Source organism: Nannobrachium achirus, assembly GCF_963921795.1.
Source record: "Nannobrachium achirus genome assembly, chromosome: 11".
Classification (NCBI taxonomy): domain Eukaryota; kingdom Metazoa; phylum Chordata; class Actinopteri; order Myctophiformes; family Myctophidae; genus Nannobrachium; species Nannobrachium achirus.
Genome location: NC_137820.1, coordinates 60,664,681 through 60,680,946, shown reverse-complemented (window position 1 = coordinate 60,680,946; position 16,266 = coordinate 60,664,681). Strand labels below are relative to the sequence as shown.

At 42.2% G+C, this 16,266-nt stretch overlaps 1 protein-coding gene across 3 annotated transcripts in view; it reads left to right on the top strand.

Annotated features, from left to right (window-relative positions):
• The window catches only part of ccdc135 (coiled-coil domain containing 135), a 16,519-nt gene extending 871 nt beyond the window's left edge, over positions 1-15,648 (top strand). The window contains exons 2-17 of one of the 3 annotated variants that reach the window (XM_080736075.1): positions 550-724; positions 4,960-5,085; positions 5,987-6,181; positions 6,853-7,011; positions 7,924-8,142; positions 8,819-8,941; positions 9,372-9,444; positions 9,592-9,720; positions 10,288-10,416; positions 11,155-11,375; positions 12,180-12,395; positions 12,929-13,039; positions 13,408-13,518; positions 14,231-14,425; positions 15,138-15,277; positions 15,422-15,648. In XM_080736075.1, the coding sequence (XP_080592201.1) occupies positions 550-724; positions 4,960-5,085; positions 5,987-6,181; positions 6,853-7,011; positions 7,924-8,142; positions 8,819-8,941; positions 9,372-9,444; positions 9,592-9,720; positions 10,288-10,416; positions 11,155-11,375; positions 12,180-12,395; positions 12,929-13,039; positions 13,408-13,518; positions 14,231-14,425; positions 15,138-15,277; positions 15,422-15,506 (2,407 nt within the window). In that variant the 3' untranslated portion in view covers positions 15,507-15,648. Of the gene's footprint in view, positions 1-549; positions 725-4,959; positions 5,086-5,986; positions 6,182-6,852; positions 7,012-7,923; positions 8,143-8,818; positions 8,942-9,371; positions 9,445-9,560; positions 9,721-10,287; positions 10,417-11,154; positions 11,376-12,179; positions 12,396-12,928; positions 13,040-13,407; positions 13,519-14,230; positions 14,426-15,137; positions 15,278-15,421 lie in introns of all 3 variants that reach the window. The other 2 variants (XM_080736076.1, XM_080736077.1) reach the window with 2 other exon arrangements.
• The last annotated feature ends 618 nt before the right edge of the window (positions 15,649-16,266 follow it).

Genomic DNA, 16,266 nt, shown 5'->3' with positions numbered 1-16,266 from the left:
GGGGTCTGGGGGTCCTCCCCCTGAAAAATGTTAACATAGTAGATGTCATTTCCTGTGTTCTGGTGAATTTTGGGAGTTTGATACAAAATCCAGGAGAAATCCAGGAGATTTGCCAATCCAGGAGATTCCCAAGAGGGGGGTTCAAAATCCAGGAGACTCCTGGGAAATCCAGGAGAGTTGACAAGCCTGCTTTAGCCGCTTTCCAATCCGAGGGATTCACACTTTGGCTTTTGAGTTTGTTTGTTTGTTTGCATCCCAAATCACCGGGGAGCGATGAGATTTTAGAGTTGGCATGTTCAGCTGGTAACAGACGGACTGACGGACACACAGACAGCCAGGGTGCAAAACGTCTCCCCATGCCTTCAGGCCTGGCGGAGACAACTAAAACATTGTATGAAATGTGCTATACAGATAAAGTTGACTTAATTGATTGACTGAATGATTGTTTGTTTGTTTGATTGATTGATTGATTGATTGATTGATTGATTGATTGATTGATTGATTGATTGATTGATTGATTGACTGATGTTGTATTCTACCCTGAACTAGGCCTGACTGGACAAAGGAAGTGGACCTGTCTCAATGTCCCTCCTCCTACAAGGAAAACTCAACTCAGGAGAATCATCTGTTGACCATCGCTGACAACTTCAGATGTCAGTACACACACATCTACCCAGACCGCAAGCCTTTACTGCTGTGCCCTCTCAACGAGTGTGGAGTTATGGTAAAATAGCCCAAGCACACATGGATATAAACGCACACAGTGGTTGGTTTCTGACATTTATAGTGCATCACCTCTATAGAGTAGTGAAGTGTGACGTCATTTACACATCCTACCTGGTTCACGGTTTTCTTCCCCCATTCTGAATTCCCATAGACATTTTTCATATCGCGTCATATAAGAACTGTGTTCCAATTATAACAAAATTACCTCAGCGGTTTGACTCATATGGATATGAAGAATCAACTGATGATGAGAAAACGCTAATGTTCCTGTCGCCGAATTAGTTACATTTTTTTTTAACAATATGTTTATTTTGGTTTTTCATTTTTTAAAGAGACATACAACACAACATATACAGGACAATACTATGCTACATACAGATGAGACAAGCAAAAAAAGAAAATACAACAACATACAGAGAGAAAAAAAAAAAAAAAAACTGACACTACTAACACAACACATAAGAGTATTAAATAATTATTATATAAAGAGCACATATACTATTTACACTATTTACACCCAGAGTCCTATGCCGTATGGCCGGACAAATGACTGCAGAGGAAATGCAGCTACCCCATATCTGGTTCCTCCATTAAATAAGATAGATCATTGCTCTTGACATACTGGATAACGTTTCCCCATATTTTCTCAAAAATCTCTTGTTTGTTTTTGAGAGTGTATGTGATTCTCTCTAATGGAAGGCACAAAGACAGTTCCTTAAACCACTGAGCGATGCTAGGTTTCCCTGTCTTTTTCCATGAAAGGGCGATAACCCTTTTGGCTTGTAGGAACCCAAGATCCAGAAATGTTATCTCGTTGTTTTTTATCCTATGGCCGATCGGGTAAAGGCCTAATAAGAAGAGTTTTGGATCTAGCTCAATGTTAATAAGTAGTATCCGTTGTAGCTCCTTTCTAACCTCCTCCCAAAACTCCTTAATTCTTGGACATGCCCACAAACAATGGAACAGAGTGCCTTTATCATCGTTACATCTGATACAAGTGTCCGGGATATTAGAATTAAATTTGTTCATTTTTACTGGTGTGATGTACACCCTCATCAACCAATTATATTGCAGCAGTTTTAAACGAGTATTACTAGTCTGTGCTTGAGCCTCCTCACATGCTGTGTTAAACTCATCCATTGTTAGTTCCCCTTGTAAATCAGAGTTCCAGGCATTAAATCTAGATTCAGATGTTTCAGGCGAGAAGTCCACCAGGAGGGTATAAAACCCAGATATGATGCCCCTTTTAAAGGCATTCCTGGTGAGAGCTCTTTCTATTATCGACAGAGGAGGAATCGTCAGAGACTGTGCTTGTTTAACCTTTATAAAGTCCCTGAGTTGGAAAAACCTAAACAGGTGTGTTCTAGGAATATTAAATTTAGCCATAAGTTCTTCAAATGAGAGCAGAGTCTTATTTTTGCCAAAAACATCATTTAGTTGTTTGATTCCTTTTCCAGCCCAAAGCTTAAAACCTCCGTCCGCCCTACCTGGGACAAATGCGTCATTCCCCCAAATCGGGCTGAAGCGAGAAATGGGGATGATATCGCACAAATATTTCCGAACATCTTGCCAGACCTTAATCATGTTTTTAACAATAGGATTGGTTGTAGCTTTTTTAAGTTTACTTAATGAGTTAGAATAAAGATAATTGGGCATCGGGATCTTTAAAGAACCTGATTCAATGTTTCTCCAACTAGGAGACCCCTCCTCTGTATAGTAGAACATTATTAGTTCTCAGCTGTGCTGCCCAATAGTACCACAGCATATTGGGGCATTGTAGACCTCCCCTATCATAGGGCAAATATAGTAGGGAAAGCCGGAGTCTGGGGCGACGATTATTCCAAATAAAATTTCGAAACAACTTTTCCATTTTAGGGAAGAAACTGACAGGAGGAGGCAGGGGGATATTTTGAAATAGGTACAGCAACTTAGGGAGTGTATTCATTTTTAGTATATTAATTCTACCAATTAGTGAGATTGAGAGGTCTGACCACCTACTAATTGCTTCAGAAATTGATACAGTAATTGGGTTGTAATTATGGCTTACAATATCCTCTAGTTTAGGGACAATTTGAATACCCAAGTAAGTAAATTGCTCCACCGTTTTGAAATGACGTGTATAGATTGGAGGGTTATCCCTTTCTTCCTGGTTAAGCAACATTATGGAAGATTTGGAGTTATTAACTTTGTAACCAGATATCACACCAATTTTCTTGATCAACTCCAGTAGGGCTGGTAACGAATGTTCCAGATTTTTTAGAAAAAGAATCACGTCATCAGCGTAAAGAGCGATTTTATGGTCAAGCCCCCCTATATCAATACCTTTAATAACATCACTCCCCCTCACAGCTATAGCAAAGGGTTCAATTGCGATTAAAAATAAAAGAGGGGACAGCGGGCAACCCTGTCTACAACCCCTACCTATACGTATCTGTTTTGATACGATATTGTTAGTAATAACTTCTGCGTAAGGTTCGTTGCACATAAGTTTAACCCATTTGGCAAAATTCTCCCCAAGACCGAAACGCTCCAAAAGGTCAAACAAATAGGGCCATTCGACCCTATCAAACGCCTTCTCGCCATCAAGCGTCAATAAGGCTGTATCTGGCGCCCCCTTCTGGTCATGCAAAATATTTAGAACCCTTCTCACATTATGGAATCCCTGTCTTCCAATCATGAAACCGTTTTGTTCATCCATTATTATCCTAGGTAATAACACCTCCAGACGTTTAGCCATGACTTTACTTAAGTCTGAGTTTAACAGGCTGATAGGTCTCACATTTTCACATCTGTCATTTGGTTTTCCAGGTTTAGGAAGGAGAGTGATCAGGGCCCCTCTCAAGGAAGGTGGAAGTATCCCATTTTCGAAGGATTCAGAGAACATCGCCAAAAGGGGATCGCTTAGTTTGGAGACAAATCTTTTGTATAAATCGATAGGCAGGCCGTCCGGCCCCGCTGCCTTTCCCGCATTCATACTCATTATAGCCTCGGATATTTCTTCTAAGGTTACACTTGCCCCCAGTTGTGTGCTATCTTCCTCTGATACTTTAGGTAAAGTAAGATCATCCAAAAAGGTATCGGGTTGTACATTATCTTGTTTCAGCTCAGAACTGTATAATGTTTTGTAATATTCCCTAAATGCTTCATTTATGGCAACCGGGTCTGTCTCTGTCTCCCCCCTGCTATTCTTCAATGTAGTAATAGATCTTTCAGTTTGCAACTTTTTAATGCGCCATGCCAGTACCTTGCCAGATTTTTCACCTTGATCAAATATAGCTTGCTGAAGTTTTAGCAAATTCGCAGATGCCTTGGAGGCTGACATTTCGTTATATTGTGATCTCAATAACAGCAATTCTTGATGTATTTTGGGGCATTTATTTTTAAAGTAATCAGCCTCCAAATATCTTATTTTCGACTCAATCAGTACTCGTTTTTGGCTGGCCTTTTTGGACTTAGAGCTTGTAAAATGTATTATTTGTCCCCTTATAAACGCCTTAAACGCTTCCCATTTGGTACTGGCTGACGTTTCGTTAGTGTTTACTGCAAAATACAAATCAATTTGTTTATCTAAGAAATCCATTAAATCTGGATCTAGAAGCCACTTTTGCTGAAATTTCCATTTAGGGGGGATCCCGCCTCAAGATTGTTGGTGGAATTAGTTACATTTTCACTAGAAACAGGCTTTATCAAATATGAGTGACTGACAATCATAAATCATACAGAGCCACCTCGCCGACAATATCGCAAAGACCGTTTGTTTATTTTTGGACCACAATGCTTATATGAGATGATTTAAGGTGACTCAATGTTATTCTCCATAGAGAATTACTTCCATGGAACCGGGGGATGAGCAAGTCACGTCATGACTTCGCTGTGCTATTCTTTTCCCCCATAATTGACTCATGCCATTCTCGTACATTACAAACTAAATACTTCTGTGTAAATGTTTTTCTGAAAGTTTAATCATTTCTAAATGGCCAATTACAGGTCCGTTTTCACACAGTTGAATGGACACTGACGATTTTACTGTGCAGTATCACCTGTCATGCATTCATTTACCATCCTCTCTCTGAAACCACTTTCTGCTCCTCATTCATTTTAATGCCACTCTTCCTTTTGTTCCCCGGCTGTTTTACTACATTTAAACACAATCTTTTATGCTCTCTATTGAATCAAATAACCCACACTGTATTTGTCTTTCTCAACCTCTCTTTTTGTTTATTTATTATGTAGAAATGTGTGTCCACCACCCTGCAGCCCACGCTGTTGCCCTACTCAGAGCTCTACAGTTGGGAGGGCTGTGCCTCCTTTGTAGCTGACTGCCTGTCATTGGAACCCCTGGAGTCCTCTATAGAGCTGGTGGGAACCACTTTAAACACGTTTTCATCCACTGGACATCCTTAGTGTCTTGTGGGTTACAAGATTCAGTCGTTACTTTCATCATTTTACCAGCTAAGTATGAGTACTGAAATAGAATAGGAGTGTTCGAATACATTAGTGAGAAAACGTAATGAATAGTGTCAAAAATCTAGTCAAAAACGGCTGATATCATGTTGACCTACATGGGCATAAATGGGAGACAGAAAGATAGACAGACAGACAGACAGACAGATAGACATTTTTTGCATTGCACTGTAAAAGAATGGTGTTCTATTGTGCACACTACGATTTATTCAGCTAATTTGTGAAGCCGATGGGTTGGCCAATCAGAGAAGCCGATGCCTACACACCACCAGACAGATTCTGTGAGTCCTCTACAGACCGGCAGACAGACAGATACAGACATATACGCCAGCGGTCCGGGCCACTAAATTCCCTCTTGGCACAAACCATCCCTGGGGTCATCGTTGACACACATGCCAAGTCTAAAGTTGGATGATGCCAGAACAGATTCAGTGCCCCTTGGCCATAGATTGTGCAAGTCTCGTGGTCTCACTGGTTGGGTGGGGTCCAAAATCTCGATCTGAATCTTATGACTGTGTAGGCTCATTCACATTAATCACCTGATACATGCGATCGGCTGCATTAATTGTCATATACAATATAGACATGCACACCAAGCATAAAGTAGTGAATAGAGTTAGTATGTATGATTAGTCTAATCACATTGTGTCTTTGTGTGTGTGTGTGTGTGTGTGTGTGTGTGTGTGTGTGTGTGTGTGTGTGTGTGTGTGTGTGTGTGTGTGTGTGTGTGTGCGTGCGTGCGCGTGCGCGTGAGTGTGCGTGTGTGTGTGTACGACTGTATTTCTTTGCCTTTAAGCCCACATACCTATTCTCCCCTACCTGGGTGCTACGGAGCCAGAGGGGCTCGTGTTTTGACTTCTCCACCCTGCTGTGCAGCCTGCTGTTAGGTGCTGGCTACAATGCTTATTGTGTCAGTGGCTATGCAGTTAAAGAGATGTGCCTGCTCAACCAGAGTATGCAGGAGTGCCCCCTTCTGGTCACAGAGAACAAGGTCAGTGTTGTTTGTGTGTAATGTCACAGAATGTGTGTTATATCTGTGTGTTATCAATGTATGTCAATTTCTCATAGTAACACTACTATGGGTGTGTGTGTGTGTGTGTGTGTGTGTGTGTGTGTGTGTGTGTGTGTGTGTGTGTGTGTGTGTGTGTGTGTGTGTGTGTGTGTGTGTGTGTGTGTGTGTGTATTGTTTATTGTGTATTAAAAAGGATTAGCTGCCAGCCACCTAAATGGCTAGTCTTCCTGGGGTCCAAGACACTAATACATTCAATATTAATTGAATGCACAAAACATGTATCCAATAATATACACAGCATACAGTATTTCACCCAAAATATGCCCAACAGTGTCGGGTGTATGGTAAAAGGGGAGGGGATGATTGTATGATGTCATTAACTCAGTGTTTTTCAATCAGGCCTTTTGACTCAGAGGCTTTCAGCTTTCAGGAAGAAACCAAAAATACACAGGGAAGGCAAATTTACACATTATAACCACACCCAGTGGTTAGAGTAATGTTAACTCCATAGACACATACAAAACAGAAAAAGTACAAAACTATGGCACCACCTCTTTAAGAAAAAGAAAGAAACCAGGATGGATAAAATGTGTGTGATAAAATGTGTGTGTATGTGTGTGAGCGTGTTAAAATATGTAAATTATTTGCAGGATATGACATCAGACATGAAGGCGCAGGAGAAAAGGTACATTGTGAAGCCTCCCCGGGAGATGAGGAGCAGCTTTGAGAGGAGACAGGAGGAGAAGAAACAGGAGGAGGTCCATGCTGCAAAGCTCCAAGAGCAGCATGAGGCTCAACGACTGCAGGAGGTAATGTGCTATACCAGGGGTTCTCAAACCTTTTAGGCTGCGACCCCCAAAATAAACATATTTCAACTGGGGACCTTCCACCCTGACAAGCACTTGGAATTGTAGGTATTACGTTTAATGTGACTCGGTTCCACAGATAGATATTGTGAAAATAGACGATCTACATGCTCACAACGCCTCACGTTCGCCTCTTGCTTACTTAATATTTGACAGTTTGGCCAGTTTTAAAACGGTCTTGAAAGTCCTTAAATTGTCACTTCATAAATGTGCAGATACCATGTATACACTTATACTGTGTGTTGGTTTGTTTACCATTGAGTGAGAAAAAAATTAAGCTAATCATCTGGGGACCCCACAAAATAATTGGGGTCCCGACCCCAAGTTTGAGAACCACTGCATTAGTGTATACACTATACAACTCTGTTGGAAAATAGTCCCATGAGGGTTAAATTAACAAATACAATATTGTTTTACTATGTATTTTAATAGTAACATATAATTATACTTAAACGATTTAGTTTTGTCAAAACTATAGGTTCTGTGTATGGACAACAACAGTCTCAATGCTGCAGTTAGAACTATGACCAACAATATGATTGATATGATACTTAGCACCATGCAAAACGGGAACTGCCTTACAAGTAAGAAAACGTCAGAAAAGTTCAGAAAAGTTGCTACGCGTCAATGCATTTCCTGTCTTGATCTCGGTTACACCCCGCCACTCCGACATGTCACCTTTCCGACATGTCTCCATTCCGACACTAACCCTATCTCTAACCCTAACCCTAAACTTAACCCCTATGGGAGTGTCGCCACTCCGACAATAAGAAGTCAATTTCGGAGTGGCGACTCCCCTCCTTTCTCCCATTCCTTCACCTCTATCTGCCTTTCTTTCCCAACCCGTCCCATTAGGAGCGTGAAAGGCCCCCCCCAGACAACTTGCTGGGCCTGCGGGTGCACTGCTGGGTGCTGGTTCTAACTGGGAGCCGGGATGTCCCAGATAACTTCTTCATTGACCCACTAACTGGGAAGAGCTACTCCACGGCTGACGAGCACTTTCTGGGCATAGAGAGCATCTGGAACCAGCACAACTACTGGGTCAACATGCAGGACTGCCGTTACGGCTGCAAGGTGGGAACAGACGTCTCAGTCTGAAAAATAACTGATTTTCAACTAGGCTATGGAGTTTTATTTTTTTAGCCTGGAGACATACTTAAAGAGGTGGTGCCATAGTTTTGTACTTTTTCTGTTTTTCATGTGTCTAGGAGGTTGAAAGTACTTCATTAGACCCCCTGGTGTGGTTTTTATGAGCAATTATGTATTCTCTTGGTATTTGTTTGTTTTCTCTTGGAGGCTGCCACCTTGTGGTCAAAAGTGTCAGTTAAAAAACACACATACTTATTACATCACAGAATCCAATCCTCCCCTAATTACCATTCACCCAACACTGTGGGGTGTGGCTAACTTCAGCTGGGTCACCACCCACCATGACATCCATGCATACTTAATGAACTGGGGGTGTGGCTACATAAAAACCCAATTTTAACTCTTTCTGTATACTTTTTTAGAAAAAATCTTCCTCCTAGTATAATCATAATACCTGATAATCATGTTTTAGAGGGGGGGGGGGGAATCATGGCACCACCTCTTTAAAGCCATCCATGATGGCTTTAAGTATGTCATTATCATCATCAGAGTATATTTCTACAGTTTCTACAATACAGCAAAAATGTTGGTCTGATCTATTCAGATCCCTAGGGTTCAACAGCAAACATATTTACATTTCCTTGGACTTGTGTTTGTGTAGAATATGGTGTATAACCTGGGAGACGTGGTTTTATGGGAGTCCATGCTGTATGGCTCAGCCACCCTGACGCTGATGCTCAACACCAAGAGAGAACCAGAGGTGGCTGGCATTGATGACGATGAGGTTTGTGTGTTGCGTGGTGCATACGTGCATGTGTATTTGTTACAACCAATTGACCCTTCCCTTAAATGTTTTGAATTCTACGTGCTGGCTTTTACTTCCACCACCCACTGACCCAAAAGATAAACATGCCCAGGGACAGACTGCAGCTGCAATAAGAGTCATACGTTCAAACCCATATAATGTTCAATATACGCTTCTTGCATTAAAGATCCAGATACCTCGGGGAAGTGCAACCACTAACAGATTCGAGTCCTAGCCAGACTATATAAGCCGTTCCAGGCATTTCCGGTACTAATAAATAAATACTATAAACATGGGCATATAAACTTAAAGAACCAAAATAAGAAATAACAAACAAAAATAAGAATTAAACAATTACACTGGCAGCTACAGATAGTGTAACCCATGGACCCATGTGTTCTCTGTTAAGGATGAGGCTGAAGAGCCCAAGGTTTTTGAGATGCCCCAATCCTGGGTCAGCAAAATCACCATCTCCAAGCCAGGTACATAATCTTTCAGCCTTTGTCCCAACTAATACTTCTTACTAATGACCAATTGCCTTCCTTGTCTAGTACTATATATTGTTTCTCTTCAGTTTTGTTATTGTCCTGACCACCAGCCATGGTCTCTCATTCAATTATGTGTTTTAGATATGGAGACACGCTACCCAGGGGGAAGGAAGGTGACCCAGTACCGTAAAGCCAAACTGGAGAGGTTTGCTCCCTATCTGCTGCCAGACGGACTGGTCACACGTCTCACCACATACGAAGACCTGGAATGTGAGTCTGTGACATCTTACTGAAGGGATATCTAATCATAACTATTCAAAATGTTTGTCTTGTATTGTCGTTTCTTTCTCTGCGTTATACTCCATCGCTCAATGGTGTTGCTTGCTGACAAAGGACTGATCTGCAAGCTAATAACAGATTGTAATGTGTAGAGTTTTTTAACAGCTCAGTGGCCTTGTGGTTAGAGTGCTACAAAAGACTCTGAAAATGGGACCCAGTGCCTCCCTGCTTGGCACTCAGCATCAAGGGTTAGATTGGGGGTAAGTCCCTGCGACATACTAGTGTCATGTCCAGGAGTTGTACAGAATCAGGAGATACCGTAGGCTCCTGCCCTATGGACCTCATGACTCTGCAAGGCTTACTTAATGCGTAGATTCGTTCTTGTCGTCAAGGGACACTTCATACTGCAGAGTATAAATTAAGTGTGTGTGTGTGTGTGTGTGTGTGTGTGTGTGTGTGTGTGTGTGTGTGTGTGTGTGTGTGTGTGTGTGTGTGTGTGTGTGTGTGTGTGTGTGTGCGTGCGTGCGCGTGCGTTGGGTGCGTGCGTGCGTGTGTCAGGCACCCAGACCAGAGTAGTGAAGGAATGGTTCCAGCACAGACATGACCACCTGGAGGAGAGAGAGCTGAGGCAGACAGACAACATCACAATAGAACGTTTCAGACCTGGACACAGCTTCTGTCTCAAATGTAAGTTATGTAACCATAACCATATTAACCCTGGCGTCCCTATTGTCGACATGTCATATTATGGGCTAAGGTCCATATGTCAGTGTCATGTGGCAAAATTAGCAGATCTATGCGTTGTGTGAGCGTGTCGATTTTTGCCATGCGACGCTGCCGTACGATGAAGTATAAAGCAGGCTCACACACCTTTTTTATTTACTTTACTCATTCCCATGTTTTAATAAGAAACATTTTTCCAAAGATAACCATTTGAATTTTCCCCATTCAAGTCCATGGGGAAAATATATTCACTAATAAATTAATAGCCATATATGGAGATCACTGTGTCAGTTCTTGTCCCTTTTATGCCCATATATGGAGATCCCTGATGTCATCAGTATTAAGCCCATATCTTGGAATGCCCAGGCATATACAGTATGGACATACTGTGTCAGTCTCATGTGGTCTATGATGTCAGACAGATGTCAGTCATCTCCATATTTGGGAAAAGTTATTTTTAATTAAAGTCTTTGGAGATAATTAATTCACAAACACATTTATATAAATTAAACTATAACGTATCAAAATGCAATAACATACGGCACAAGTGCGCTGCAAACTAAAGTTTATCTAGAAAGATGAATGGATGGAAACACTTAATAAAACAAATGAACTGAATATTGTTCATCACATGCTGGAAGGCCAGGCAGACCTGTTGTTCATACCGTAATTATGGTGCGTTTGTTTCACTGGCGAGTTCAGCCCACAGGTATGTGACCATGACTCCAGAGACAGAGCGGGAGATGGAGTTCTATGGGCGTGTGCGTGCAGACGGGCTGGTAAGGCGGGTGGAGCTCCCTGGGGAGATGACAGAGACCTTTGAGGACAGGGATGACTTCCTCTACCACCGCCATGTTGTGTTTGGCCGTCGCGTCACAGTTTTAGAACCTGGAGAGCGCCCCAGTCCTGGTCGACCAATACAGGTGAAACCTTTTCATTTAATCACTTTTCTAAATGATGCCTCAACTTTAGCATGTATAATGTAGTTTTCCCAGTAGACATGGTACAGGTAGGCTACTAGGGGTGTAACGATACGATACATGGACAATATTGGTTCGTTCATGGCAATACGATACGATTTGATTCAATGATTTAAAATCGACATAGTAACTATTTAGCAAAAAAAAAAGAAATGTGTCAATAGAGCAGGTTTTTTAAGGGGAAAGAAATCTGTTATGGTTATGGTTATAAATAAGTAAACACTGTGATTCTTTAACAAATACATGGACATAATATTACAACACATACCTATGGACAAACCCACAATGACATGAACACAGAGATTACACACATTTATCGATAGACCAAGAGTAGCTATATGGAATGGGAAAGTATTTAGACCCCTCTTTTTCATTTTCCCTCTTAAAACTGCTAAATACAAGGCACAAATACTTTGTTTCCATACCATCGATTATTTGCATTGCAAAACGATTCAATACCGATTATCTGCATTGTTAAATGATACAATACGATACAAAGCCAAACGGTGCAATATTTTGCTTTTGCATATCGATATCGTAGAACGTAGATCATTGCAAATTAAAATAGATTTTTCGATTCAGTTACTATATTGTTACACCCCTATAGGCTACTGATTGTGTGTGTGTGTGTGTGTGTGTGTGTGTGTGTGCGCGCGCGCACGTATGTTTGTGTGTGCACGCATACCTGTATGTGTGCCTGTATGGGTGCGTCTATGCGCACCCGTGTATGTCTGGACATGCACATAGAAAGTGACAGAAAGGTTCCATAGGAACAGATGTAAGCCTGCCAGTGAAGACGTAGCAGAGAGGGTGTTCCTCGAGGCTGATGAGCGCATCGAGGTGACCTACCACCTGGAAGATGAACGCATCATTCCTGCATGGAGGAACTTCATCAAACTGCCAGAGGCTGCAGACACCAAGAGTGCCCACACCTTCACACCTAGTATGGTCACCAGCTACCAGGTACTGTAACCCTATACTATACTGTACACAGGGCCAGGGGTATGTGCCTTTAAGTATGCCTTTAAGTAGTTGGTGGGCTGCAGAGGGGTATGATGGGATACGCTTGGTGCTGTGTTTACTTCTTGTTCAGGTAGAGAAGAGTGTGGCCAAGCATTGTTGCAATCAGTGATTTATTTTATTTGTTTCCGAGTGATACAGAAGATAGAACCCTGGCTGTTCACGTATTTACTTGGAATATATTTTGTTATTAAATCACCAGTTCTCCAGAACGGACTCCTTACTTATTTTAGCATAGAACAAGTTAAGGATTACTCTGCAATGAAGAGGAGGAAGGTGGTTATAGTACACACACACACACACACACACACACACACACACACACACACACACACACACACACACACACACACACACACACACACACACACACACACACACACACACACACACACACACACACACACATTAGCACTGTCTTGTAAATCATAGCTGTGTGTGTGTATGCGTGCATGTGTTCGTGTATGTGTGCGTAGGTGGATCCATTTGAAGAGCCTCCTAAGAACTTGTACCTGTTTGAGATGCTGGTGGCTCTGATGAAGGAAGAGGAGAAGGTTATTGTTGGGATCAAAGAATCCGAGGAAGAGGTACCCCACCATACCAAACCCTCATGATCTCTGAAGGAATCTGTGCCGTGTGTGCTCGTGCACATGCACATGTGTGTGTAGTACATACAGTACATAAAGTATAAGCTCCAAAAACATATTTTTCAACCATGTTTTTCTTCAGGCAGTTTTGCCCTAACGATCGAAACGTTGCATTAATACAAATGTGTGTTTTTGGAGCTTAAAAACAGTGTGCAGATGTTTTATGTTCTCCTTGATTCTCGCCTTGATGCCTTGATGTCCAGCACCTGGCTAAATACAGGCATAAGATGTGCACACAATCTTCTGTGTGATCTTAACAACACCTGTCACGCTAGAGTAATCGGTGCACAACTACTGTATGTGTGTAGGTGAGAGCCATCCTATCTTCCAGACAACAGGAGGAACGTGGCATTGAGCTCCACATTTCCATTTACGACACAGCCCGCAACGATACGGTCCGTCTCCACAGAGAGAATATGGTGAGATGCGGTGCAGTTTTGATGTGAAATACTTGTACTGTTTGTTCATCAAGCTCCTGGTGTGTAAGGACCTTTACACTATGACTCAGGGTTTTACATTGTATTAACTGTTCTGCCCCCTCTCTCTCTCAGGAGCCCCTGGCTGCAGGTTTTACATTGTATTAACTGTTCTGTCCCCTCTCTCTCTCAGGAGCCCCTGGCTGCAGGTTTTACATTGTATTAACTGTTCTGTCCCCTCTCTCTCTCAGGAGCCCCTGGCTGCAGGTTTTACATTGTATTAACTGTTCTGTCCCCTCTCTCTCTCAGGAGCCCCTGGCTGCAGGTTTTACATTGTATTAACTGTTCTGTCCCCTCTCTCTCTCAGGAGCCCCTGGCTGCAGGTTTTACATTGTATTAACTGTTCTGTCCCCTCTCTCCCTCAGGAGCCCCTGGCTGCAGGTTTTACATTGTATTAACTGTTCTGCCCCCTCTCTCCCTCAGGAGCCCCTGGCTGCAGGTTTTACATTGTATTAACTGTTCTGTCCCCTCTCTCTCTCAGGAGCCCCTGGCTGCAGGTTTTACATTGTATTAACTGTTCTGTCCCCTCTCTCTCTCAGGAGCCCCTGGCTGCAGGTTTTACATTGTATTAACTGTTCTGTCCCCTCTCTCTCTCAGGAGCCCCTGGCTGCAGGTTTTACATTGTATTAACTGTTCTGTCCCCTCTCTCCCTCAGGAGCCCCTGGCTGCAGCAGAGCGTGAGCGGCAGCGGGAGAAGGAGTTGGACATCCTGGCTCCCCTCCTTGCCCAGCTTGGTGATCCACAGACTATGAGCCGACAAACCGCTGTGCAGCTCCGCTTAGACTGTCTGGCCAATCTCAAACAGAGACTGATACAGAATGCCAACCTCATACAGGCACGCTTTGAAAAGGTACAGCTTCATTATGCCATTGGTGTATAAAGATATAATCCAATTTAGTCTATTATTAATCCAGTATAGCAGGGTTCCCCAATAGGCAGCCCGCGGGCCATTTGCGGCCCGCGGGGAGCTACTGTCTGGCCCACACCAACCCCAGTAATAATGGTAGTATAAGAGCAGCAACAACACTAGTATATCGTCGTTGTTGGGTGGAAACCTTGTATCTAAAAATGTGTTCTTTCACAAAGTAAAGCCCTGCTTCATCATACAAGGCCGTCGCACAAAACAGTGAAAAAAGCAGATCTACAAGCACACAACGTCTCGCACCGCAAGGCGTTGTGTGCTTGTAGATCGGCTGTTTTCACTAATTTAAATCATTTTTAAAATGATAAATGCAAAACTAACGGTTTTGGACATACAAGATTTTCACCCGACAACGACGATATCTGAACTGTCACTGGAGTAGCAGGAACACCACCGTCGCCCCCTGCAATGTTGTGGCCCTCGGCTTGGTACCCTAGACATAATTCGGCCCTTGGGGGAAACTAATCGGGGAACCCTGCAGTATAGTATAGTTAGTATATAAGTAGCTGTGTAAATTTTGTCATGCATGTCGCCATAATAGGCCATATAATGAGTGTGGGTTGCAAGAACTTAACTACTAGGGGTGAGACGTAGCATTATGTTCTAGGTCTAGGACAATTACTTTTCAATCTCTCTATAGGAGACCCAGGAACTGCAGCTCAAACAGCAATGGTACCAGCAGAACCAGCTGACCATGACCAAAGAGGATGAGGATCAATACTTAAAGTACTGCTCTGAGGCCATGTTCAGAATACACGTCTTCAAGCTACGCCTCAGCAGGTACATACGCATGCACTCCGACACACACACACACACACACACACACACACACACACACACACACACACACACACACACACACACACACACACACACACACTTAAAATAAAATGCTATAATTTACATAATATGCCTGTTTTGCAGACACAAGGACACAGCTCCTCAGAAGTACCTGGCTCTTGACGAGAAGCTGAGACGAGACCCTCGATTGGCCCCTCACTTGCTTTGACAAGCCAGGGCAAGGATGCATTTTTACATACAATGCTATGAAAAAGACTGAAGAACAAGTCTGTTTTTATGTGTTTCACATTCCTGTTTATAGCAAAATGTGCAGTGAATGTATTTATTAAATAAACGAAGTAACTTTATGATTAGATTTGAACAGTCATTTGTCACAATTGAACATTTTCATATCACAATTTGTTTGTTGTCTGCAACTGCACAGAAACAAACCCAAACATAATTCCAATTGTTCCAGTAATTCCAATTGTAAACAGCCAAGTCATAACAGTTATATTTCTGTTTTTAAGAGAATCAGTGTTATTAGACAGGATCACAAATTAGACTGGGAATGTAAAAAATGCCAGAGGCCCCCATATCTGTCAAAAAAATACAAAAAAAGGAAACAGCATGATAGTACCGTCCTCTACACAGTACATGTGTTTGGCAATCTACTTGCTTATGAAATAAACTCATCGTAAACTCAAGGTCTCTAAGAATATCTACGAAAAGTAATAGTGCAAAGGCATTCATTAAATGCTATGTAGCCTAACTAAAGTTACTGTAGCGGACCCCACCGAAATATGGTCAAGACTTGAACTGATGATCATGAATTTATTATAATCCAGAAACCAACGTAAGAACTGACAAGAAAATACAAAAACACAAACAAAAATACTCTGTTAGTTTCCCATTCACAGTGCTTAGCAGTACCATAACATTAGCTCAATAAGCTCTAAAAGGCACCCTAGAATACTATGCAGTACAGT